Source organism: Ornithorhynchus anatinus, chromosome 1 (genome assembly GCF_004115215.2).
Source record: "Ornithorhynchus anatinus isolate Pmale09 chromosome 1, mOrnAna1.pri.v4, whole genome shotgun sequence".
Classification (NCBI taxonomy): domain Eukaryota; kingdom Metazoa; phylum Chordata; class Mammalia; order Monotremata; family Ornithorhynchidae; genus Ornithorhynchus; species Ornithorhynchus anatinus.
The window spans coordinates 107,957,757-107,981,893 of record NC_041728.1 but is presented as its reverse complement, the minus strand read 5'-3'; the positions used below and the strand labels follow the sequence as shown (position 1 = coordinate 107,981,893).

Below are 24,137 nucleotides of genomic sequence, written 5' to 3'. Positions count from 1 at the left end.
GATGCTAGAAGGCGGAACCATGTTGGAATCGGAGTCCCAGCTGAGAAACCGGTGGGTATGGGTCAGACAGAGTCAAGGCCTGCTTCAGAGAGTTTTGCGCCTTGAGGAGAGAGTTCAGAGGGCCATGCCACCTCTCCTCGTGACACATGATGCAACCAAGAATGCATGATGACACCATGTGGTGGCCCTTGGATATCATCTAAATAGTCTGTCTAGTCTCTCACTCTGACTCTTAGCCTTCTTCCCTCAGTCTTCCCTTTGCACTAAATTGTTAACCTAGAGGTCAAAGGGTTGAGCTGACAGCATGGCTGCAGGGGCAGGCCTCTCCCTGGGATGAGGCTGAGAGCAGTGAATGCCAGGGATGGAAGGAAACCAGATCTCCAGGTGAGCCCTACAATGGGGCTGAGCAGCAAGGGAAAAACTGTCCCAAAATGGCACCATAGACCCCTCTCCGGACCCCTTAGCGGCTCAACTGTCCACACGCCCAGCCCCCAAAAGCTGCCTGCTCCACTACCTCTGGGCCAAAGGGGAGTGGAGATCCCAGGTTTAGCCAGGCCCTAGATTCCACTCTGTGTGACCCTGCGGCCCCCTACACACTCCTCCTGCCCACCTTCCCCAAGGTGAGAGAGGTCATTCATTTATTCATTCATTCAGTTGTATTCATTAAGCACTTACTATGTGGAGAACGCTGTACTAAGCGCTTGGGAAAGTACAAATCAACAATAAACAGTGATATTCCCTGCCCACAACAAAGAGTCTAGAGGTGGAGAGACAGACATCAATTCAAATAAATAAAATTGCAGATATATACATAAGTGCTGTGTGGCTGGGGGGCGGGGGGAGAGCAAAGGGAGCAAGCCAGGGTGATGTAGAAAGGAATGGGAGATGAGGAAAAGTGGGGCTTAGTCTGGGAAGGCCTCTTGGAGGAGGTGTACCTTCAATAAGGCTTTGAAGGTAGAGAGAGTAATTGTTGGATTTGAGGGAGGGCTTTCCAGGCTTGAGGCAGGATGAGGGCCAAAGGGTCTGGGGTGAGCCAGGCAATAGTAAGGCACAGTGAGAAGGCTAGAACTAGAAGAGTGAAGTATGCGGGCTGGGTGGTAGAAGGAAAGAAAGTGAGGTGAAGTAGTAGGGGGCAAGATGATGAGAAATGAACCCTGCCTCAGCCCCAGCCCCAGAGCACTTATTTACAAATCCATAAATTATTTATTTATATTAATGTCTGGCTCCCCGTCTAGACCGTAAGTTCTTTGTGGGAGGGAAATGCGTCAGTTAAATTGTTGGGTTGAACTCTCCCAAGCACTTAGTACAATGCTCTGCACACAATAAGTGCTCAATAAATACTAATAATAATAATGTTGGTATTTGTTAAGCGCTTACTATGTGCCGAGCACTGTTCTAAGCGCTGGGGTAGACATAGGGGAATTAGGTTGTCCCACGTGGGGCTCACAGTCTTAATCCCCATTTTACAGATGAGGGAACTGAGGCACAGAGAAGTTAAGTGACTTGCCCACAGTCACACAGCCAACAAGTGGCAGAGCTGGGATTCGAACTCATGAGCCCTGACTCCAAAGCCCAGGCTCTTTCCACTGAGCCACGCTGCTTCTCTACTATCTCTACTATCTCTACTATTGATTGATTGATAGAACCCAGATCTCTGGACCGCCCACCCACCCTCCTTTCCCAGATTGGGGAGAGCAAACTGCTCATGGTTCAGAGTTGCTCAAGTTACACTGCTTCCTGCCATTGTGCAGCTTCCTGGTGCTAATCAATCAATCAATCTATCAGTGAAATTTACTGAGCCCTTACTTTATGTAGCACATTGTACCAAGCAGTTGGGAGTGTAACTAAGTTAATGACAAATAATAATAAAGAAAATATAAATGTTGAACAAAGCCAAAATCTTTTTGAGCAGATTCCTTTTTTACTTCATGGGGTGGGAGGGGGAAGGTTGTTAGGGATGGTTGAGAAGAGAGAGGATCTTCCCATTGAAAAAACTAAGACTGGCTTCCAGGCATATGACACAGGGAGATAGGGTGGCATGAATAGCCATCTTGATGAGATCTCTGTGTGTTTGTGGTGGCTATCCTAATGAGCGTTTAGTACAGTGTCCAGCATTTAATACTGTGCTGGAACAGAGTAAATACTTAACAAATTGAGACGCAGCATGGCCTAATAGAGCAAGGGCCTGGGAATCAGAAGGACCTGGGTTCTAATCCTGGCTCTGACACTTGTCTGCTGTGTGATCTTGGGCAAGTCACTTCACTTCTCTGTACCTCAGTTACTTCATCCGCAAAATGGGGAGAAGATTAGCACTAGAGGAGCGAAGCGTGTGGGCTGGGCTGTAGAAGGAGAGTAGCAAGGGAAGGTAGGAGGGGAAAGGTGGTGGACTGCTTTATAGCCAATGGTGAGGAGTTTCTGCTTTGTTTGATGAGAAAGTGGATTGGCAACCACCAGAGGCAGGACCAGTCCAGATAGGTTATGCCTGCTTAAGATGTTGAGGCCCAAAAGGTGGCAGCCAGAAAACCTGAGCACCTGGCCCAGCCTGGGCCCAGCTCCAGCGCCTGGACCTGGACATTTCTGTCAAACAATCTCTCAGGGCTGGTGTGGTCACAGGCTAGACTGTAAGCTGGTTGTGGGCAGGCAGTGTGTTTGCTTATTGAGAGAAGCAGCATGGCTTAGTGGAAAGAGCACAGACATGGGAGTCCGAGGTCGTGGGTTCTAGTCCTGACTCCGCCACTTGTCAGCTATGTGACTTAGGGCAGGTCGCTTCACTTCTCTGGGCTTCAGTTGCCTCATCTGTATAGTGGGAATTAAGAATATGAGCCTCAAGTGAGACAACCTAATTACTCTGTATCTATCCCAGAGCTTAGAACAGTGCTTGGCACATATTAAGCACTTAACAAATACATAACATTATTATTATTGGTCTATTGTACTCTACCAAGCGCTTAGTACAGTACTCTGCACAAAGTAAGCGCTCAATAAATACGAATGACTAGCAGACTACCCTCACCACTGTTTGCTGGCTCTCTTTGTGACAAGTGACCCGTTGACCTTGACCTGCTCTTTCTGGGGCATTTGCTGTAATAACATCAGGCAGTGCACAGCCGATCCACTCCTCACGAGCACTAGGGCACAAACTCAATCTTTGCACTCAGCATAGCTAGGGGGCTTTTCTTGGGGTGAAAGCAAGGCTTTAACACTACAGTCTTGTTTTGTCTTATGCTGCTGAGTCATCTCCCACTCATAGTGAAACCATGGATACATCCCTCCCAGAACTCCCCACCTCCATCTGCAATCGTTCTGGTAGTGTAATCACAGAGTTTTCCTGGTAAAAATATGGAAGTGGTTTACCACTGCCACCTTCCACGCAGTAAATTTGAGTCTCCACCCTTGACTCTCTCCCATGCTGCTGCTGCCCAGCGCAGGTGATTGTTGACTCATAGCAGATTGCCTTCCACTCACTAGCCAGTGGCCAAGCTAGAAATAGAATGGGTAGGCCTCTGCTTGACTCTCCCTCCTGTAGTCAAGACTGGTAGAGTACTGGAAACTCTTCAGATGCGACCTTGGGAGGGGTAACATCAAGGTAGGAACAGAAATACATTTTGCAAAGGGAAGGAAATATAGATAGAGTGAAAGCTGGTGTGTGAGCCTCTCCTTTGAATTCCAACTCCTAGTTTTGATGGAGCTGGGAAGATCAAGGTTCCCACAGAAGCTCAGTTACTCTGGGGAAAGGCCCGGCTTCAGACATTTGGCCACTTCGAGGTGGGGAAAAAGTTGCCTTGCCCCCGTTCTATTCAAACTGTGAACCTCAAGCATCAAGGATAGGGTTAGAGTTGGGTTCAGGTTAGGCTTAGGGTTAGGGTTAGAGTTGGGGTTTGGGTAAGGGTCAGGGTTAGGGTTAGAGTTAGAGTTGGGATTCAGGTATAGGATTAAGGTTAGGGTTAAGGGTTAGTACAGTAATCACTTAACAAATACCATTTTTTTAAAAAAAATGGGGAGCACAGGGCCCTGGCTGGGTGGACATGGGAAAGGAATGAGGAGATTCCAGTTATGGTTTCCTGCAGTAGGTCTGCTCAGAGCTGGGGCAACTGGTTCTATTGCCCTGCCCTCTCTCCTTCTCTGTGGCCTTGCATTTCTTCCTGCCTTCAGGATATTTCTCCTTGGATGTCCTGCCAACCATCCAAGGCTTACTCCAGAGTCAAATCCTCCCCAATCCCCTTCCCACACTTACTGGTTCCAGTTCGGGCTGGACAACCTGTTTTTTTGAACCACCAGCCCCCACATCATGTGCTGTCTTCTGAGGGTGTCAGTCAGTCAGTTATATTTATTAAACACATTGTGTGTAGAGCACTCTACTAAGCACCTGGGAAGAGTACAGCATAACAATAAACAAACACATTCCCTGTCCACAACAAGCTTACAGTCTAGAGAGGGAGACGGACCCATAATATAAATAAATAAATTACAGATATGGACATAAGTGCTGTGGAGCTGGAAGGGGGTAATGAATAAAGGGAGCAAGTCAGGACGATGCAGAAGGGAATGGGAGGAGAGGAAAGGAGGACTTAGTCAGGGAAGGCCTCTGGGGAGGAAATGTGTCTTCAATAAGGTTTTGAAGAATGGGAAAATAATTGTCGGATATGAGGAGTAAGGGTGTTCCATCCCAGAGGCTGGACAAAGGCAAGAGGTTGACAGTAGGCAAGTGAGGTAGGAAGGGGCAAGGTGATTGCCTGCTTTAAAGCCAATCGTGAGCAGTGTTTGTTTGATGTGGAGCCACCATTGCAAGATCTTGAGGAGAGTGTGTGCCTCAAAGTGCTTGCCTCAAGTGCTTCCTATCGGAAGCCGGCCCCTACAGTGCAGGACGAACCACCGGAGGAGTAGATCACCTTAAGTTGGCAGTCACTAGCCAGTTCGGCATGCTTTATTCATCTGCTCAGGGAATCCCGGCTGCTAAGAGAGGCGGTGGGGACAAGGGGATTTGAAAGGGGAAGGGAGTTAACAGTAATTGTGGCATTTGTTAAACACTTACTATGTGCCAAGCATTGTACTCAGCACTGGCTACGAGATAATCAGGTTGAACATAGCCCCTGTCCCACATGGGGCTTACAGTCTAAGTAAGAGAGAGAACAGGTATTGAATCCCCATTTTACAGATGAGGAAACTGAGTCATGGAAAATTTAAGTGACATACCCAAGGTCACACAGTAGACAAGTGGCTGAGCCAGTTTTAGAACCCAGTTCCTCTAATTCCAGGCCCTTGCCCTTTCCATTAAGCCATGCTGCTGCACAAAGGGGAAGTTCAAGGCAGTGAGAAATGAGGTTAGATGAGGGAGAAACCAGCTGGAGCACAAGGGTTAGCTTGAGGGGAGTGAAGAGTGCTGTTCTCCAGCAGGATAAGGTATGTAAGAAGGACAGAGCTAGTGTCTCCAATCAGCTTGAAGCCAATAGCCAGGAGTTCGCACTTGATGCTCATTGTGGGCAGGGAATGTGTCTGTTTATTGTTCTAGTGTACTTTACCAAGCACTTAGAACAGTGCTCTACACACAGTAAGCACTCAATAAATACTACTGCATAATGAAATGAATGAAAGTAGGAATGGGCAGCTACTGAAGATATGGAGGAAGGGTCAGATGTAATAGTAACTATAATAATTATAGTATTTGTTAAGCTCTTAACTATGTGCCAGGTACTGTACTAAGCGGTAGAGTGCCCACAAGCAGATCGGGTTGGACACAGTCCCTGTCCCATGTGGGGCTCAAAGTCTCAATCCCCAATTTAAGGATGAGGTAACTGAGGCCCAGAGAAGTGAAGTGACTTGCCCGAGGGCCACAGCATGGTGCACAGACTGATGAAGGGTGAGGCCGAAGGCTGGGAGACCAATGAGGAGGCCCAAAGAGTCATCCAGTTGGGAGGTGACAAAGTCTTGGACCAGGGTAGTGGCCATTTGGGTGAAGAGGAAGGGGCGGATCTGGGAAATGTTATGGAGGAAGAACTGCCGGAATTTAGCAACAGACTGAATGTCGGTGGGGGAGGTAGAGGACTGACCCCTCCCTGAGTCACAATGAGCCATGCAGTCACTCAGGACAGGAAATGAGGTTTCCGGTAGTATGCCCTTCCTCCTTTCTGAGGGTGGAGCTGTGGAAGGGAAGGGATTCAGGGCAGTTGCAAGGGGAGCTGTTGTGGCTGTGGAGGGAGCTGTTGTAGCTGTGAAGGGAGTTCTTGTGGTTACGGAGGGAGTTGGTGAGTCTGTGGCGGAACTGGTGAAGACAGATCTCCTGCTTTCTCTAAAAATCCATCCCCTCCACCTGCACCTCCGATCCCATCCCTTCACACCTAATCAAACCCTGAAAGCAGTGGGGAACAAGTCATTGGAGAATGAACAGTTGAAGATGGCAGCTAGGGAGGGAAGAAGGAAGGGGGCAGGTGTATATACCCATGATTCTATTTATCTTGACGGTATTGATGCTTGACTACTTGTTTTGTTTTGCTGTCTGTCTCCCTCTTTTAGACTGTGAGCCCGCTGTTGGGCAGGGATTGTCTCTATCTGTTGCTGAACTGTACATTCCAAGCACTTAGTAATAATAATAATCATAATGTTGGTATTCGTTAAGTGCTTACTATGTGCAAAGCACTGTTCTAAGTGCTGGGGGGATACAAGGTGATCAGGTTGTCCCTCATGGGGCTCACAGTCTTCATCTCCATTTTACAGATGAGGTAACTGAGGCCCAGAGAAGTTAAGTGACTTGCCCAAAGTCACACAGCTGACAAGCAGCGTGGAGAAGCAGCGTGGCTCAGTGGAAAGAGCACGGGCTTTGGAGTCAGGGCTCATGAGTTCGAATCCCAGCTCTGTCACTTGTTGGCTGTGTGACTGTGGGCAAGTCACTTAACTTCTCTGTGCCTCAGTTCCCTCATCTGTAAAATGGGGATTAAGACTGTGAGCCCCACGTGGAACAACCTGATTCCCCTATGTCTACCCCAGCGCTTAGAACAGTGCTCGGCGCATAGTAAGCGCTTAACAAATACCAACATTATTAAGTGACGGAGCTGGGATTAGAACCCATGACCTCTGACTCCCAAGCCCGTGCTCTTTCCACTGAGCTACGCTGCTTCTCTACAGTGCTCTGCACACAGTAAGCGCTCAATAAATACGATTAAAGGAATGAATGAAGCATGACCATGTCTCTCCATCCTAAAGAACCTCCTCTCTTGACCCCAGGACTCCCTCCCGTTATTGCCCCATCTCCCCCCACCTTACCTCTCCAAACTCCTTGAGTGAGTTGTCTACAACTGCTGTCTCCTGTTCTTCTCCTTTGATTCTCTCCTTGTCCTCTTCCAATCTGGCTTCTGTCCCCTTCACTACCAAGAAATCATCCTCTCAAAGCTCACAAATGTTCTCCTTCTTGCTAAATCCAATGGCCTCTACCCCATCCTAATCCTTCTCGTCTTCTCTGCTGCCTTCAACACTGCTGACCATCCCTTTCTCCTGAAAACATTATCCAACCTGGGCTTCACTGACATTGTCCTCCCTGGTTCTCTTCTTATCTCTCTGGCTGCTCATTCTCAGTTTATAGGCTCATCCTCTGCCTCCCATCCTCTAAATATGGGAGTTCCTCAAGATTCTGGGTCCCCTTCTATTCTCCATCTACACCCACTCCCTTGGAGAACTCATCTGCTCCCATGGCCTTAACTACTACCTCTATGCAGATAATTCTCAAATCCACATCTCCAGTCCTGATATCTCTCCGTCTCTATAGTCTTGCATTTCCTCCTGCCTTCAAGATATCACTACTTGGTTGTCCTTCCATCACCTCAAACTTAATATGTCAAAAACAGAATCTCTTATCTTCCCCGCTAAACCTTGTACTTCCCCTGACTTTCCCATCACTGTAGTCAGAACTGCCATCCTTCTTGTCTCACAAGTCCATTCCCTTGGTATTATCCTTGACTCATCTCTCTCACTCAAGCCACATGTTCAATCCACCACTAAATCCTGTCGGTCCTACCTTCACAACATTGCTAGAATCATCCCTTTCTTCTCCATCCGATCTACTACTTTGTTAATCCAATCACTATCTTGCCTTGATTACTGCATCAGCCTCCTTTCTGACCCCCCTGCCTCCTGCCGCTCCCCTCTCTAGTCTATACTTCATTCTACTGCCTGGATCATTTTTCTACAAAAACGTTCAGTCCATGTTTCTCCACTCTTCAAGAACCTCCAGTCGTTGCCCATCCACTTCCACATCAAACAGAAACTCCTTACCATCCACTTAATCACCTTGCCCCTCTTATTTCACCTAGCTACTCTCCTACTATATCTCCTACTAGAACCCAGTCTACACTTCACTTCTCTAATTCTATCCTTCTCACTGTACCTTGATCTCATCTCTCTCACCTCCAACCTCTCACCCACATCCTGTCTCAGGCCTGGAGTGCCCTCTCTCTTCATATAGGCCAGACAATTACTCTCTTCCTCTTCAAAGCCTTATTGAAGGCATGTCTCCTCTAAGAGGACCTTCCCTATCTAAGCCCCTCTTTTCCTTTTTCTTCCAGTCCCTTCTGCGCCATGCTGACATTATTCATCCCCTCCTTCCCTGCCCCACAGCACTTACATATCTGTAATTTACTATTTATATTAATGTCTATCTCCCCTTCTATAATGTAAATTCCTTGTGGGCAGAGAATATACCTTTTATATTGTTATATTGTACTCTTCCCAAGAGCTTAGTACAGTTACAGTGCCCAGCACACAGTAAACAATCAATACATGTGATTGACTGATTGATTGATTGATTCCCCTCCCAGCCCCGTTCCCTCTGGCAGGGTCAGGGAAGCAGGCTGGGCTGATGCTGGGTTTTCACTCTGTGGCAAGAGAGAGAAGCCTCTGCAAGGAAAGGTCAAACAGTCAGTCATCCTGAACCTACCACCCAGTGGCCATAGTCTCGTGGGGTCAGCAAGAATACAAGTTTAGGGAGCGGTGACCTTGGGCAAGTCACTTCACTTCTCTGTGACTTCCTTCTAGGCTGTAAGCTTGTTGAGGGAAGAGAATATGTCTGTTATATTGTTATATTGTACTTTCCCAAGCACTTAGTACAGTGGTCTGCACACAGTAAGCACTCAATATGTGCAATTGACTGACTGACTTACTGAGACTCAGTTACCTCATCTGTAAAATGGGGATTAAGACTATGAGCTCCATCTGGGACATGGATTGGGTCCAATCTGATTAGGCTGAATCTACCCCAGGGCTTAGTATAGAGCATGGCACACAGTAAGCACTTAATGATGATAATGATGGTATTTGTTAAGCGCTTACTATGTGACAAGCACTGTTCTAAGTGCTGGGGTAGATACAAGGTAATCAGGTTGTCCCACCTGGGGCTCACAGTCTTAATCCCCATTTTACAGATGAGGTAATTGAGGCACAGAAAAGTTAAGTCACTTTCCCACAGTCACACTGCTGACAAGTGGCGGAGCTGGAATTAGAACCCATGATCTCTGTCTCCCAAGCCCATGCTCTTTCTGCTTAGCCACGCTGCTTCGGCAACGGCCCTGGGTGGGTGGGAAGGGCAAAGGAAGGAGGAGATTTCAGTTCCAGTTTCCTGCAGAAGGTCTGCTCAGAGCTTGGGCAACTGCTTGGATTGTTCCACCCTATCTTCTTCTCTGCAGCCTCACATTTCCTCCTACCTTCTAGACATCTCTACTTGGATATCCCACCGAAACCTGATACTTAACTTGTCTTCTCATCTTCCCAACAAAACTCTGACCTCTCCCTGACTTTTCTACCACTGTAGACAGCACTGCCATCCTTCTTTCTCAAAATCCTGTAAACTTGATGTTATCCTCAGCTCATCTCTCTCATTCAAACTGCATATTCAATGTGTCACCAAATCCCATCTGTTCTACCTTTATAACATTGCTAAAATCCACCCTTTCCTCTCCATTCAAATGCTACCACGCTGAACCAAGCACTTATATCACCCCTTGACTATGGCATCAGTCTCCTCTTTAACCTCCCTGCCTCAAGCCTCTCCCCATGCTAGTACCTTCTTCATTCTACTGCCTGGATCATTTTTCTAAAAAAATCATTCTGCACACATCTTTCCTCTCCTCAACAACCTTCAATGGTTGCCCACCTATCTCTGTGTCAAACATAAACTCCTTGCTATCATTTTTAAAGCATTCATTCAGCTCTCTCCCTCTTGCCTATCCTTGCTCCTCTCTTACTACAACCCAGCTGGCACCCTTCTCTCCTCTAACTCTGGTCTATTTAAATTTGCCTCAGTTTTATCGTTCTCACCTCTGACCCCTTGCTCACATCCTCCCTCCTGCCCCAAACCCACTTTCCCTTTCCATATTCAAAGCTATCCTAAAATTAAGTCTCTTCTAAGAAGCCTTTCCTGACTAACCTCTCATCTCCCCAACCTGTTCTCCCTTCTATGTCTCCTATATACTTGGGTCTGTACCCATTAAGCACTTTAATACCCATTCAGTTGTACTTATTGAGTGTTTACTGTGTGCAGAGCACTGTACTAAGGGCTTGGAAAGTACAATATAGTAATAAAGAGAGATAATCCCTGCCCACAACGGGTTTACAGTTAGAGGAAGGGCTTATTCACCCCACTCCCAGCCCCACAACACTTATATACACATCCTTGTACTCCACTACTTTAATAATAATAATAATAATAATCAATTATGGTATTTGCTAAGCATTTATTTTGTGTCTAGCACTGTTCTAAGCACTGGGGCAGATATGAATTATCTGTAATTTATTTTAATGCCTCCCTCCCTCACTAGATTATAAACTCCTTGAGGGAAGGGATCATAGCTACTTACTCTTTAGAACTCTCCCAAGCCCTTAGTACATTGCTCTACAATCAATCAGTGGAATTTATTGAGAAGCAGAGCACTGAACTAAGCACTTGGGAAAGTACCAACATAGTTGGTAGACATGATCCCTGCCTATAAGGAGTTTACAGTCTACAGGGGAGTGACTGAAATAGATGAGGGATATTGGAAATAGTAGCACATAAGAATATTTACCCGAGTACTGTGGGAGTGCTTAAGAAGCACATAGCCGAGTTCAAAGTCGACACAGAGACGAGGGTAGATAGGGGAAATAAAGAGCTTAATCTGGAAAGTCCTCTTGGAAGAGATGTGATTTTGGAGGGTTTGAAGGTGGGGAGAGGATTGGTCTGTCAGATACGAAGGGGGAGGGAGTTCCAGCTCCAAGGAACAGCAGTGGGATAGATGAGATTGAGGTATAGAAAGTAGTTTGGTGTTAAAGAAGCAGAGTGTGTGGGTTGGGTTATATTAGGAGATCTGTGAGGTTAGATAGGAGGAAGAAACTTGATTGAAGGCCTTAAAATTGATAGTAAGGAGTTTCTGTTTCATGCAGAGGTGGATGGGCAAGCCCTAGAGGTTTTTTAGGCGTGGGAAGATATAGACTGAAAGGTTTTTCAGAAACTGATCCAATCAGCAGAGTGAAGTATGGACTGGAGAGGGGAGAGACAGGAGGCGGGAGGTTGGTAAGGAGACTGAAGCAATAAAGTGGGAAATGATGAATTCTTGGATCAGGATAGTAGCAGCCTGAATGGAAAGGAAAGGGTGGATTCTAGAGATGTTGTGAAGATAGAACTGACAGGATTTCATGACACATTGAATGTGTGGGTTGAGTGAAAGAGATAAGTCAAGGATAATGCCAAGGTTACAGGCTTGTGAAACAGGGAAGATAACAGTGCTGGCTACAGTGATAGGAAACTCTTGGGAAGAACAGGGTTTAGGTGGGGAGATGAGGAGTTCTGTTTTGGGCATGTTGAGTGTGAGGGGTGGTGGGACATCCAAGTAGAGATGTCTTGAAGGTAGGAGGAAATGTGAGACTGCAGAGAAGTAGAGAGATCAGGCTAGAGATATAGATTTGGGAATGATCCACATAGAGATGGTAGTTGAAGTCATGGAAGTGACTGAGTTCTCCAAGGGACTGGGTGTAGATGGAGAATAGAAGGGGACCCAGAACCTTGAGGAACTCTGACATTCAGGGGGTGGGAGGCAGAGGAGGACCTCGCTAAAGAAAGTGAGAACAAGCTGTTAGAGAGAAAAGAGGTGAACCAGAAGAAGACAGCATCGGTGAAGCCCAAGGTTGGATAATGTTCCTAAGAGTAGGGGATGGTTCACAGTGTCAAAGGCAGCAGAGAGGTCGGGGCGGATTAGGATGGAATGGTGGCTCTTGGATTTAGTAATGTCTCACCCAGGGTGCAAAGGTGTCTACCCATCTTAGGCCTTAGAAGCAGCATGGCGTAGTGGATAGCGCATGGCCCTGGGAGTTAGAAGGTCATGGGTTCTGATCCTGGCTCTGCCACTTGTCTGTTATGTGACCTTGGGCAAGTCACTTGACTTCTCTGTGCCTCAGTTACCTCATCTGTAAAATGGGAATTAAGACTGTGAGCCTTATGTCGGACAGGGACTGTGTCCAACCCCATTTGCTTGTATCCACCCCAGGACTTAGTACAGTGTCTGGCACATAGTAAGTGCTTAAGAAATACCATTATTATTATTATTATTACTTGGATCTACCAACTCAAATCAATGTGCTATCAATTCAGAGTCCACATGGGTGAACAATGATAAATACTAATGCAGCTAGAGTTTATCACAGGAAACCTGGTTCCCATTGAGTCCACTTCACATACCTCTCCATTATCCTCTGCCCTGCCCACGTCCAATCCCAGATGACTTAATAATAATAATTATAGTACTTGTTAAGCACTTACTATGTGCCCTTTCCTCTCCATCCAAACCACTACCACATTAGTACAATCACTCATCATATCCTGACTGGATTACTGCATTAGCATCCTTTCTGATCTCCCATCCTCCTGTCTCTCCCCGCTTCAGTCTAAACTTCACTCTGCTGCCCGGATTATCTTTCTACAGAAATGTTCTGGGCATGTCACCCCCCTCCTCAAAAATCTCCAGTGGTTGCCTATCAACCTCCGTATCAAGTAAAAACTCCTCAATGTTAGCTTCAAAGCTCTCCCTTACCTGGTTCCCTCCTACCTCACCTCCCTTCTCTTCTTTTACAGCCCAGCCCACACACTCCGCTCCTCTGCTGCCGCTAACCTCCTCACTATGCCTCATTCTCGCCTGTCCTGCTGTCAACCCCTGGCCCACGTCCTACCTCTGGCCTGGAATGCGCTCCCTCCTCACATCCGCCAAACAATCATCACATCTGCCAAACAATCACACTTTCCCCCTTCAAAACCCTACTGAATGCTCACCTCCTCCAAGAGGCCTTCCCAGACTAAGCTTCCCTTCTCCTCTGCTCCCCTTCCCCTCCCCATCTTCCTGATTCGCTCCCTTTGTTCTATCCCCTTCCCTGACCCACAACACTTGTGTATATATGTACATATTTATAATTCTATTTATTTATATTAATGATGTGAATATATCTATACTTCTATTTATTTATATTGATGCTATTGATGCCTGTTTACTTGTTTTGCTGTCTGTCACCACCCTTCTAGACTGTGAGCCCACTGTGGGCAGGGATTGTCTCTATTTGTTGCCAAATTGTACTTTCCAAGAGCTTAGTAAAGTGCTCTGCACAGTGAGTGCTCAATAAATGTGATTGAATGAATGAATGAACCCAGGTCCTTAAGACTCCCAGGCCCCTGCTCTATCCATGAAGCCATGACAGGGAGTCACTGAGGCACAGAGAAGTTAAGTGACTTGCCTAAGGTCACTAAACAGACAAGTGGTGGAACCAGGATTAGAACCCATGTAATTTTGACTCCCAGACCCATGTTCTTTCCATACTGTGTGCACGGTGTTGGGTAGAAATTGTCTCTATTGCCGAATTGTGCTTCCCAAGTGATTAGACCAGTGTTCTGCACACAGTAAGTGCTCAATAAATACGATTGAATGAATGAATGAATGCTTCTCTACGCTCCCAGAAATCGGGACAGCCAGGCTCCTAGGTCCTAACAAGGTTCTGACAGAAGGTGGAGGCGTGTTCCCAAATCCCACCGCAAGCCCTCAGGCACATTTCCATGGACATTTTACTTATGGTTTTCAGGACTCACCTACAGGGGAGGATCACCTTCACCAAGAAAGCAGGGGGAAGTTTTTATTTTAAAGATAACTTGAAAGTCAAAATATGGAGTTTTTCATGAGACCGTAAGCTTCCGTTGGACTGTAAACTCCTTAAAGAGCAGTAATAGATTTTAATGTCTGCCTCCCCTCTAGACTGGCAGCTCCTCATGGACAGGGATGGCATCTACCAACTCTGCTGTGTTATGTTCTCCCAAGCACTCTCGGCACATGGCAAGCACTCAATAAATATCTTTGATTGATCAACTGATTAACTGTCAGGGACCAAGGATTTTGCTCCTATTGTCTGTCCCTTGATGGATGGGAGGTCCCCATCATAATGCTCTTCACTTGGCACTCTCCTGATAAAATTATTGAATTTTAATTTGATTTCTTACAGTGCTATTTCACTTCAAGATAACGCCCTGGTTTTGCAGCAAGTACAAAGTCTATCTTCTCCCCCTCCACCTTTTAAGTATCTGGGCTGACTTGTTTACAGAGATTAAATCTCCCTTCAATTTAGTATTACTTAATGGCAGATTTCTATATTTAGCACAAGGGGTCTTTTTTGTTGACTACCGTTTGGAAGGCAACGTATTGAAGATTAAGATTTTACATATGTACACAAAAACTCATTCAAAAATCTTTTTATTATTGGTCCATATTTACACTGCTATTTGATCATATAGCTAAAATACTTGTGGTTTTTTATCACTGTTGTTTTCATGTCTGCATTTGTGGGCAATTTTGGTGCAGGATTTTACTTCCTAAGGGACATTATTCTCCATTTTGTACTCTTTTACTACATGCCAAGCACTGTGTTAAGCCTTGTTGTTGACTTAAGCTGTCATAGTAGTTAAAAGTTAATCAGGTTGGATGCAATCCCCGCCCCACATGGGGCTCAAACTCTTAATCCCCATTTTACAGATGAGGTAACTGAGGTTCAGACAAGTCACAGCAGACACGTGGTAGAGCCGGGATTAGAAACCAGGTCCTTCTGACGCCCGGGCCCCTGCCCTATCCGCTAAGCTACGCTGCTTCTCCAGCTTGAAATGCCACCGATGCTGAGAAATGGAGGGATTTGACATGCCTGTTAGGGAGACGACCAATACTCTAACACAGCCAGGGAAATCCGTGTTTGGGAAAATAGCCCACCTCCTCCCCACCAGCACCTGCTCTGTGTCTGGAGCAGAGAACCCAGTAAGAGAGCCTGAGCACCGGCTCACGGTCCTGCTCAGAGCAGGCCTGCTCCTGTGAGCACCTCGAGGAGATGAAAGCATGAAAGCAACTGCTGGAAAAGGAGAAAGCAAAGATCGGCTGGGATCTCAACTCCCCAGACTCTCCGTGGACAGTGCTGGGAAAGCTGACCTGTCACCCAGGAGGGTCTGGGAACTGGGCCGGACGGGGCCAGCCCCAAATTCCTATCCCTCCCCACCCCTGCCCGGTGGCAACTTCAGCATCAGGATGCGGGAGGGCCGGGGAGGACCAGCCCGGGGGCTCACAACAACGCACACACCCCCGACCGGGCCCCATCTCCGTTGGCACAGCCGGCAGCCCTGCTGGGGTCGTTCAGCTCCTCGAAGAGCCCCGTCTCAATGATCTCCTCCTGCCAGGCTATGGGGACCGCGCCGGTGGCAAACTTCTGGAAGAACTTCTTGTCTTTGTCATCAAATTCAATCCCCCGGATTTCTGAAAAGTCGGCGATGTCGGCCACGTCTTTGGCGTACACCACGGACGGGTCGGGCACGAACGGTGGATCCACCAGGCCGGCCTCCAGGCGGGGGAAGTTGATTGTCCTGAAAAACGCATGCTTCCTGGGGTCATCATCCGGGTTTCTGTGGAGGCCAGAGGTGGGAATATCAGTTAAGGATGGGGCTTTTCATTCATTCAAATGTATTTATTGAGTGCTTACTGTGTGCAGAGCACTGTACTAAGCATTTGGAAAGTACAATTCGGCAACAGATAGAGACAATCCCTACCCAACAACGGGCTCATAGTCTAGAAGGGGGAGACAGACAACAAAACAAAACAAGTAGACCGGCCTTACTATCATCAAAACTGATTAATAGGATCATAGATATTTAAACATCATTAATAAAATAGAGTAATAATGATAATAATAATAATGATGTTGGTATTTAAGTGCTTACTACATGCAGAGCACTGTTCTAAGCACTGGGGCAGATACCGGGTAATCAGGTTGTCCCACGTGAGGCTCACAGTTAATTTGCATTTTACAGATGAGGTAACTGAGGCACAGAGAAGTTACGCGACTTGCCCATAGTCACACAGCTGACAAGTGGCAGAGCTGGGATTCGAACCCATGACCTCTGACTTCCAAGCCCGGGCTCTTTCCACTGAGCCATGCTGCTTCTCTAGTAATAAATATACAAAAATATACACAAGTGCTGTGGGGAGGGGAAGGGGGTAGGGAAGGGGGTAGAAAAGAGGGAGGGAATAGGGGCAATGGGGAGGGGAGGAGGAACAGAGGGAAAGGGAGGGCTCAGGCTGCGAAGCCTCCTACCCGTAGGTCTGAGAAGCAAACGGAGAAGTAGCGTGGTCTAGTGGATAGAGCATGGGCCTGGGAGTCAGATGGAACTGGGTTCTAAACCCACTTCTGCCTATGTTTGCTCTGTGACCTTGGGAAAGTCACTTCACTTCTCTGGGCCTCAGTTCCCTTATCTGTAAAATGGGGATTAACTCTGTGAGTCTTATGTGGGACAGGGACTGTGTCCAACCCAATTACCTTATATCTATCCCAGTGCTTGGAACAGTGCCTGGTACATAGTAAGGGCTTAACAAATACCACAATTATTATTACTATTATTATTGTCTCTTCTCCCGAGTTCAGCCCAGCTGAGGCCAGGTCAAGGGCTAGGTCTGTACAGGCTGGAGCTGGAACTGGGGCTAGGGCGAGGGCTGAGGCTGGGGCTGAGATGGGGGTTGGACTTAGGCTGGGAAGGGGCCGGGGTGGAGCTGGCTTGGAGGCTGGATTGGGGATGGGCTGGATCTGGGACCCTGATGGTGTTTGTTCCTGGAAAGAGTGAATAAAGAATGCCAACCCAGGTGCCCAGAGGCCTGAGATTTCTGGAGAAAGTGTGTCTCCCCAAAGTCTTTTCAACTGCCCAGTTCCCTCCCTCCCCAACCCTCCATCTACTCCTCCTTCTCATCATCACTTCAGAGATCTCCCACCTACTATCAAATCTTCCCCCTTTAACCTTTTAAAAACACTTACGGCACTTGTTAGCATTTACTATGTGCCTCGCACTGTACTAAGCACTGGGGTAAATAGAGTATCATCAAAGAGGTCACAGTCCCTGTCCCACATGGGGCTCCCAGGATAAGAGGGAAAGTGAACAGACATTTATCCCCATTTCCAGATGAATAAATTGAGGCACAGAAACAATAAGTGACTTGTCCAAGCTCGCACAACAGTCAAGTGGCAGAGCCCAGGCCCCCTGACCCCCAGTTCTGTGATTTTTCCTCTAGGCCACATTTCTCCTTTTCTAAAGTACTTATTCTAAAAATACTTGTTCCCACTCTTCTTCCCGCCCCACCCATTGCACCATCCAGCTAACACCCAATCCCCTATTCCCATCCCTGTCCAAACTCCTCAAACAGGTTGTACTGACCTGCTGTTTCCCCTTTGTCTCTTCCAACTCACAGTCGGGTTTCTACTCTTTGCTCTACTGAGACCGCTTTCCCTTCGGCCTCCAGTGATCGCCACCTCTCCAAATCGAATGGATCCTACACTAATCTTCCTTTATTGCTACAGCTGCTTTTGGCACTGTGGACCTCTCCCTTCTGGAAAAACTATTCTAACCTTGGTTGTACTGGCACAGTTCTCTATAGGTTCTCTTCTTTCCTCACTAGCCACTTTTTCTCAGTCTCTTTCACTGGCTCTTCTTTTCTTTTTTTTTAATGGTATTTGTTAGGCACTTACTATGTGCCAGATACTGTTCTAAGTGCTGGGGTAGATACAAAGTAATCCAGTTGGACCCGACCCATATCTCAAATGGGGCTCACAGCCTTAATTGCCATGTCACAGGTGAGATCACCGAGGCATAGAGAAATGAAGTGACTTGACCAAAGATACACAGCAGACAAGTGGTGGAGCGGGGATTAGAATGCAGGTCCTTCTGATGGCCAGGCCTGTGCTCTAACCACTAGGCCATGCTGCTTGGTCCTCTGCTTCTCTTTCCCTAAGTGTGGGTGTCCCATAAGCCTCTGTTGTAGGTCCCCTTTCTTTCTCATTTTCCACTCACTCCCTTGGCTTCAAGTACCATTTTTATGGGAATGTCTCCCAAATATCCTTGGCTAATCCAACTTTTCATTTCCTCTGCAATCTCATATTTCCCTGGCCTCCAGGACATCTCTCCAAGGAATAGCTTGTCAGCACCTCAAGTTCAATAAATCCAAAACTGAACTCTGATCTTCTCTCCCAAATAATCTCCACTTCACTTGCCCATCATAATCGATATAACCCTGGCACAACCCTGGCATTATTTTTTATGGTACTTGTTTAGCATTTTCTACGTGCCAGACATTGTACTGAGTGCTAAGGTACATACAAGTTAATTGGGTTGAACACAGTCCCCATCCCAGCTGAGTCTCACAGTCTTCATCCCCATTTTACAGATGAGATAACTGGGGCATACAGAAGTAAAGTGACTTGCCCAAGGTCACACAGTAGAAAAGTGGCAGAGCCGACATTAGAACTCGGGTCCCTCTGACTCCCAGGCCCATGATCTATCACGCTGCATTATCCTTGACTCCTCCTGCCTTTTCACCCCCCATGTTTAATACATAGCCAAATCCTGTTGGCTTGGGAGAGTACACTGTAAAAAGAGTTGGTAGATGTGTACCTTATTCACAAGGAGCTTACAGTCTAGAGGCTTTATTATTACTTGTCATTTATTGGCGTAGGTTATGTAGGCCGCTCCAGCTCTGAAGTTGCACCCCTCGGAGGAGGAACTGGGAAAGGATACAGAGGGGTAGCTGTCTCTGACAGGGTCCTTCAGCTGTGTTCCGGGGCACTACCTCTGGAGGGGGTGGAAGGGGAGGTGGAAAGGGAGTCATCCCACCCAAGGGATGTGGGCTGAGGGAAGAACATCCAGGTTGGATTTGGGAGACTTCCACTGGCCTCCTGTGTGTCTTTGGGCAGGTTATTTAACGTCTCTGGGCCTCAGTTTCCCCCGCCTGTAAAATGGGGAGAATATCATTGGCCTCTCCCTGTCTCACGGGGCTGGGGAGAGGACTGGATCAATCTATGGTATTTATTGAGCACTTCCTGTATGCAGAGCACTGTACTAAGCGCTTGATGAGATCACTTGGAGAAGCGGCGTGGCTTAATGGAAAGAGCCTGGGCTTGGGAGTCAGAGGTCGTGGGTTCTAATCCTGATTCTGCCACTTAGCTGTGTGACTTTGGGCAAGTCACTTAACTTCTCTGTGCCTCAGTTACCTCATCTGGAAAATGGGGATTAAGACTGTGAGCCCCACGTGGGACAATCTGATTACCTTGTATCTACACAGTGCTTAGAACAGTGCTCGGCACATAGTAAACGCTTAACAAATACCATCATTACTATTATCACTGGTGTTATAATACTTTGGGGAAAGTGCCCCATAGATTCACAGTGGGGATTGTTGTCATTGATCCTTAATAGTAATATTAATAACAATAATTATACTTGTTAAGTGTTTACCCTATGCCAAGTACAGTTATAAGTACTGGGGTAGATACAAGTTAATCAGATTGGACACAGTCCCTGTCCCACATGGGGCTCACAGTCTTAATCCCCATTTTCCAGATGAAGTAACTGAGGTCCAGAGAAGTGACTCGCTCAAGTTCACAGAGCACACTAGTGACAGAGCCAGGATTAGAAGCCAGGTCCTTCTGACTCTTAGGCCCATGTTCTATCCACTAAATCATGCTGCTTATAAAGTCTGGGAAGGAGTGGAGGCTGGAGGAGGAGCTGACCCCATCCTGAATGGCTTAAATTCTTGGAGGCGGGATCGACCTTATGGCTCCCGAAGGTCAAACTTGAAAGGGGATGGTGAGTGGCTTCCCCTGCCCAATGAGAGGGATCTGGGGAGGACCTTTATCTGTTCATTTATTTGTTAATATTAATGTCTGACTGCATCCCCTCTAGACTGCAAGCTTCTAATGGGCAGGGAACGTATATACCAATTCTGTTGTAAAGTCATCATGGGCTGGGAATGTGTTTGTTATATTGTTGTGTTGTACTCTCCCAAGAGCTTCGTGCAGTGCTCTGCACACAGTAAGCGCTCAATAAATATGATTGACTGATTGTTGTATTGTACTCCTCCAGGAGCTTAGTATAGCGCTCTGCACATAGTTAGTGCTCAAAAAATACCACTTATTGATTGATTAGTATCATTATTATTAGTACAGTGCTCTGTACACAGTAAGTGCTCAATCAATAAATACCATTGATTGGTTGTTTGGAGAAGCAGCATGGTGTAGTGGACAGATCATGGGCCTGGAAGTCAGAAGGTCATAGGCTTTAATCCTGGCTCCACCACCTGTCTGCTGTGTGACCTTGGGCAAGTCACTTCAATTCTCTGGGCCCCGGTTACCTCATCTGCAAAATGGGGATGGAGACTGTGAGCCCCATGTGGGACAGGGACTGTGTCCAAGCCAATTTGCTTGTATCCACCCCAGTACTTAGTACAGTGCCTGGCACATAGTAAGTGCTTAACAAATACCATAATTATTATTATTATTTATGGATCTTCCTTCTGAAAGGGAAGCTGTTTGAGGCTCACCTGGGACAAAGCAGACCCAGCAAGCTTGGCTTCCAGCTTCCACAAAGGGTGACTTCCCCAGCCCCGTGGGGGCAACTCCCACCAGGGGACAGTTTGGGGTGTCTTCATGTCCCTCCCATAGTGTCATGGGAAGCTGGCCTCTTGCCTCTGGCCCAACCCCCAGTCTTCTAGCCCAATCCCCCTTGCAACTCGGGAGCACTGGCTTCTCCCCCATTCCATCCCACTGGGGGGAACGTGCTGACATGCTCCGGCTAGGACGTTACCCCATGGGTTGTGCCGAGATTACCGGCAGAGACCACCCCCGCACCGCTCCCAGAGGAACGCGCTGCGGAGAGTGGGCTGGCCGACCGGCCCAGCTCCGCTCAGTGCTTGGCACATAGTAGCGCTTAACAAATGCCACCATCATCTGGGAGGACGCTTTCTGACCCAAAGGTTAGCAGGGCTGAACACAGCAGGGTGGGCCAGACCTCTGCGCCTGGCCAGGGCGGACAGGCCGTGCAAGGTCACCCGGGCCCTGCCCAGGTCCTGAGGGGAGGGGGTTGGGGGTGAGGTTGTGTGTCTTGGACCCTGTTCAGACGAGAAAGCGGCAAAGAGCACCCATGTGATACAAAGATACACAATAATGTCAGTGTCCAGCCGCCCCAAAGGTCTCCGTCTTCTCCTGGATGAGAAAACACCTTATATAATCCTTTGGGGTACTCCATGCCGTGCTCAGAAATGCGCCTAGCTTCACGGGTGGGGGGCAGGCAGGCGAGTCCCCCAGCCCTCCCAGGGCTGGCCTCAGGTGTCCAGGTCCCAGCCTCTGTGGCCCCACTGCTGAACCGGTGTGCCCAGTGCCCCTGACCTGGGCAGCGGAACCTATAGAGCAGCCTTCTGCCCACTGCAGAAGGCAGCCAGGGTGGATGGCAACACCCAACAGCTACAGCTGAAGAGTCAATCAGTCAATCATATTTACTGAGCACTTACTTTGTGTGGGGCACTGTACTAAGTGCTTAGGAGAGTAGAATACAACAGTAAAACAGACACATTCTCTGCCCACAACCAGCTTACAGTCTAGAGGCGGAGACAGATATTAATATAAATAAATGACACATATGGACATAAGTGCTGTGGGGCTGGGAGGATGGAAGAATAAAAAAAACAAGTCAGGGTGACACAGATGGGAGCGGGAGAAGAGGGAAGGAGGGCTTAGTCAGGGAAGGCCTCTTGGAGGAGAGTGCCTTCAATAAGACTTTGAAGTTGGGGGAGATTGACAGATATGAGGAGGGAGGGCATTTCAGGCCAGAGGCAGGATGTGGGCGAGAGGTCGGTGGAGAGATAGACAAGATGGAGGTACACTGAGAACGTCTGCATAAGAGGAGCAAGTCAAGCTCTGGGGAGTTATTTCTGAACGGGCCTTCTCCAGATTCGGTATTCCCTTCATTTTGGAACTATCCAGACCACAGAGAGCCTCCGATAAGGAAGGGGTGAAAAGGGAAATGAAGGATTTTCTGTGGGTGAGAACTTGTAAAGTGAGCAGAGCCTACAGGGAGCCCGGCGGTGCTGTCTCTCGGGGGAAGCGCCTGAGTTCAGCGAGAATTGTGGGGTTGATGACGTTGCCATCACTGAGACATCTCAGGGTAGAGGCCTTCCTGCTCTCTGTGATGCCTCAGCCCCTGCTGACCAATCAAACCTGAGAGTAAAAGAGTCTCACCTCAGAGAAGACCAGAGACCAGGGAAACCAAGTCAGCCTTCTGGGCATTTTTACGGCACTTATGTACTTATCTAAAAATTATGTATTATAAATTCTGTATTTATGTTAATATCTGTCTCCCCCTCTAGACTACAAGTTTGTTTTGGGCAGGGAACGTGTCTATCAGGTCTGTTGTACTCTCCCGGGCTCAATAAATACCATGGATTGATTGATTTCACCTCCTGGTCCTTGGGAAAAGACCTCTACGGGGTGACCGGCCCATTGCAGCTGATCTTTGCCCGGGGCTGCCAAGTCCAAAAGGAGTGGGTGCTGCCCTGGTTCCCACCAGCCAGCTGAAAGAACTGGACACAAAGGAGGATTTATAGGGGTCATTGGGGCTCTTCAGAGCCTAAAAACACACTTTGACTAGAATGAAGAATCCACTCAAGTTTAGCCAAAATCCTTCTTCTTCCACTAACTTTTGGAGGATACTGGGACCTTGCACACCATGAGGTTCTTTACCCATGTTGCATTACACTTGTCCAGTGCCCTCTCCTACCTCCGATGAACAATTTTCAGTGAATCAGTGTTTTCTGATAACTAACAAAGTGCATTTCCACCTGGGGGTGGAGTCAAAACTGTCATTCAGCTACAAGTGGACCCGAGGTGGGTAAGGGTCCCCCACTCCCACCACGGGTCATCCTCTTGGGTGGAGACCCCCCCCTCCCCTGCTCCCTGACCAGTCAGTGCCCTGGATATCTGGGGCCCAAAGAGACTCCACCCCAAACAGATTCCAGAGAGGTTACTGTCTTCCTTCTAGGTTGCCTCACTTTCCCTGAGAAGCAGCTTGGGTTTAGTGGAAAGAGCATGGCCTGGGTGTCAGAGAACCAGGGCTCTAATCCCAGCTCTGCCAAATGCTTTCTGAGTGACCTTGAACAAGTCATTTCACTTTATGTTTCACTTCTTTTCTCCCTCTCAGACTGTGAGGCCCATTTTGGACAGGGATTGTTCCTGACCTATTTAACTTGCATTTACCTCAGTGCCTAAAACAGTATATGATACATAGTGAATGCTTAACAAATTCCCCTAAAAAACCCAATCCCCATCCTGCTCCCATAGTCAGCACGGCATAGTGGATAGTAAATGGGCCTCGGAGTTAGAGGTCATTGGTTCTGATCTCTGCTCTGCCACTTGTCTGCTGTGTGGCCTTGGGCAAGTCACTTCACTTCTTGGGCCCTCAGTTATCTCATCTGCAAAATAGGGATTAAGACTGTGATCCCTATGCCGGACAGGGACTGTATCCAACCCAATTAGCTTGTATCCACCCGAGTGCTTAGTACAGTGTCTGGCATATAGTAAGAACTTAAAAAATACCATTATTATTATTATTATAAAGTACAGGCCTGGGAGTCACAATGACCTGGGTTCTAATCCCATCTCTGCCACCTGCCTGCTGTGTGACCCTGAGTAAATTACTTCATTTCCTCAGTTCCCATGAGGGATTAAGACTGTGAGCCCCATGTGGGACAGAGACTGTGTCCCACCTGATTAACTTGTATCTATTCCAGTGTTTAGAGCAGTGCTTG

General features: G+C 47.6%; 1 protein-coding gene and 1 non-coding gene across 2 annotated transcripts in view; both read right to left on the bottom strand.

The window, feature by feature from the left end:
- Window positions 1-3,438: 3,438 nt before the first annotated feature.
- Window positions 3,439-3,576, bottom strand: LOC114817776. Its single transcript, XR_003765631.1, has one exon. It is a non-coding gene; the product is annotated as a small nucleolar RNA SNORA7 (small nucleolar RNA).
- An 11,896-nt stretch (window positions 3,577-15,472) lies between these two features.
- Window positions 15,473-24,137, bottom strand: part of GRK7 (G protein-coupled receptor kinase 7) — a 58,328-nt gene continuing 49,663 nt past the window's right edge. Inside the window, exon 4 of the mRNA XM_029073661.2 lies at window positions 15,473-15,925. Coding sequence (XP_028929494.1) covers window positions 15,589-15,925 — 337 coding nt within the window. The 3' untranslated portion in view covers window positions 15,473-15,588. The remainder of the gene's footprint in view (window positions 15,926-24,137) is intronic.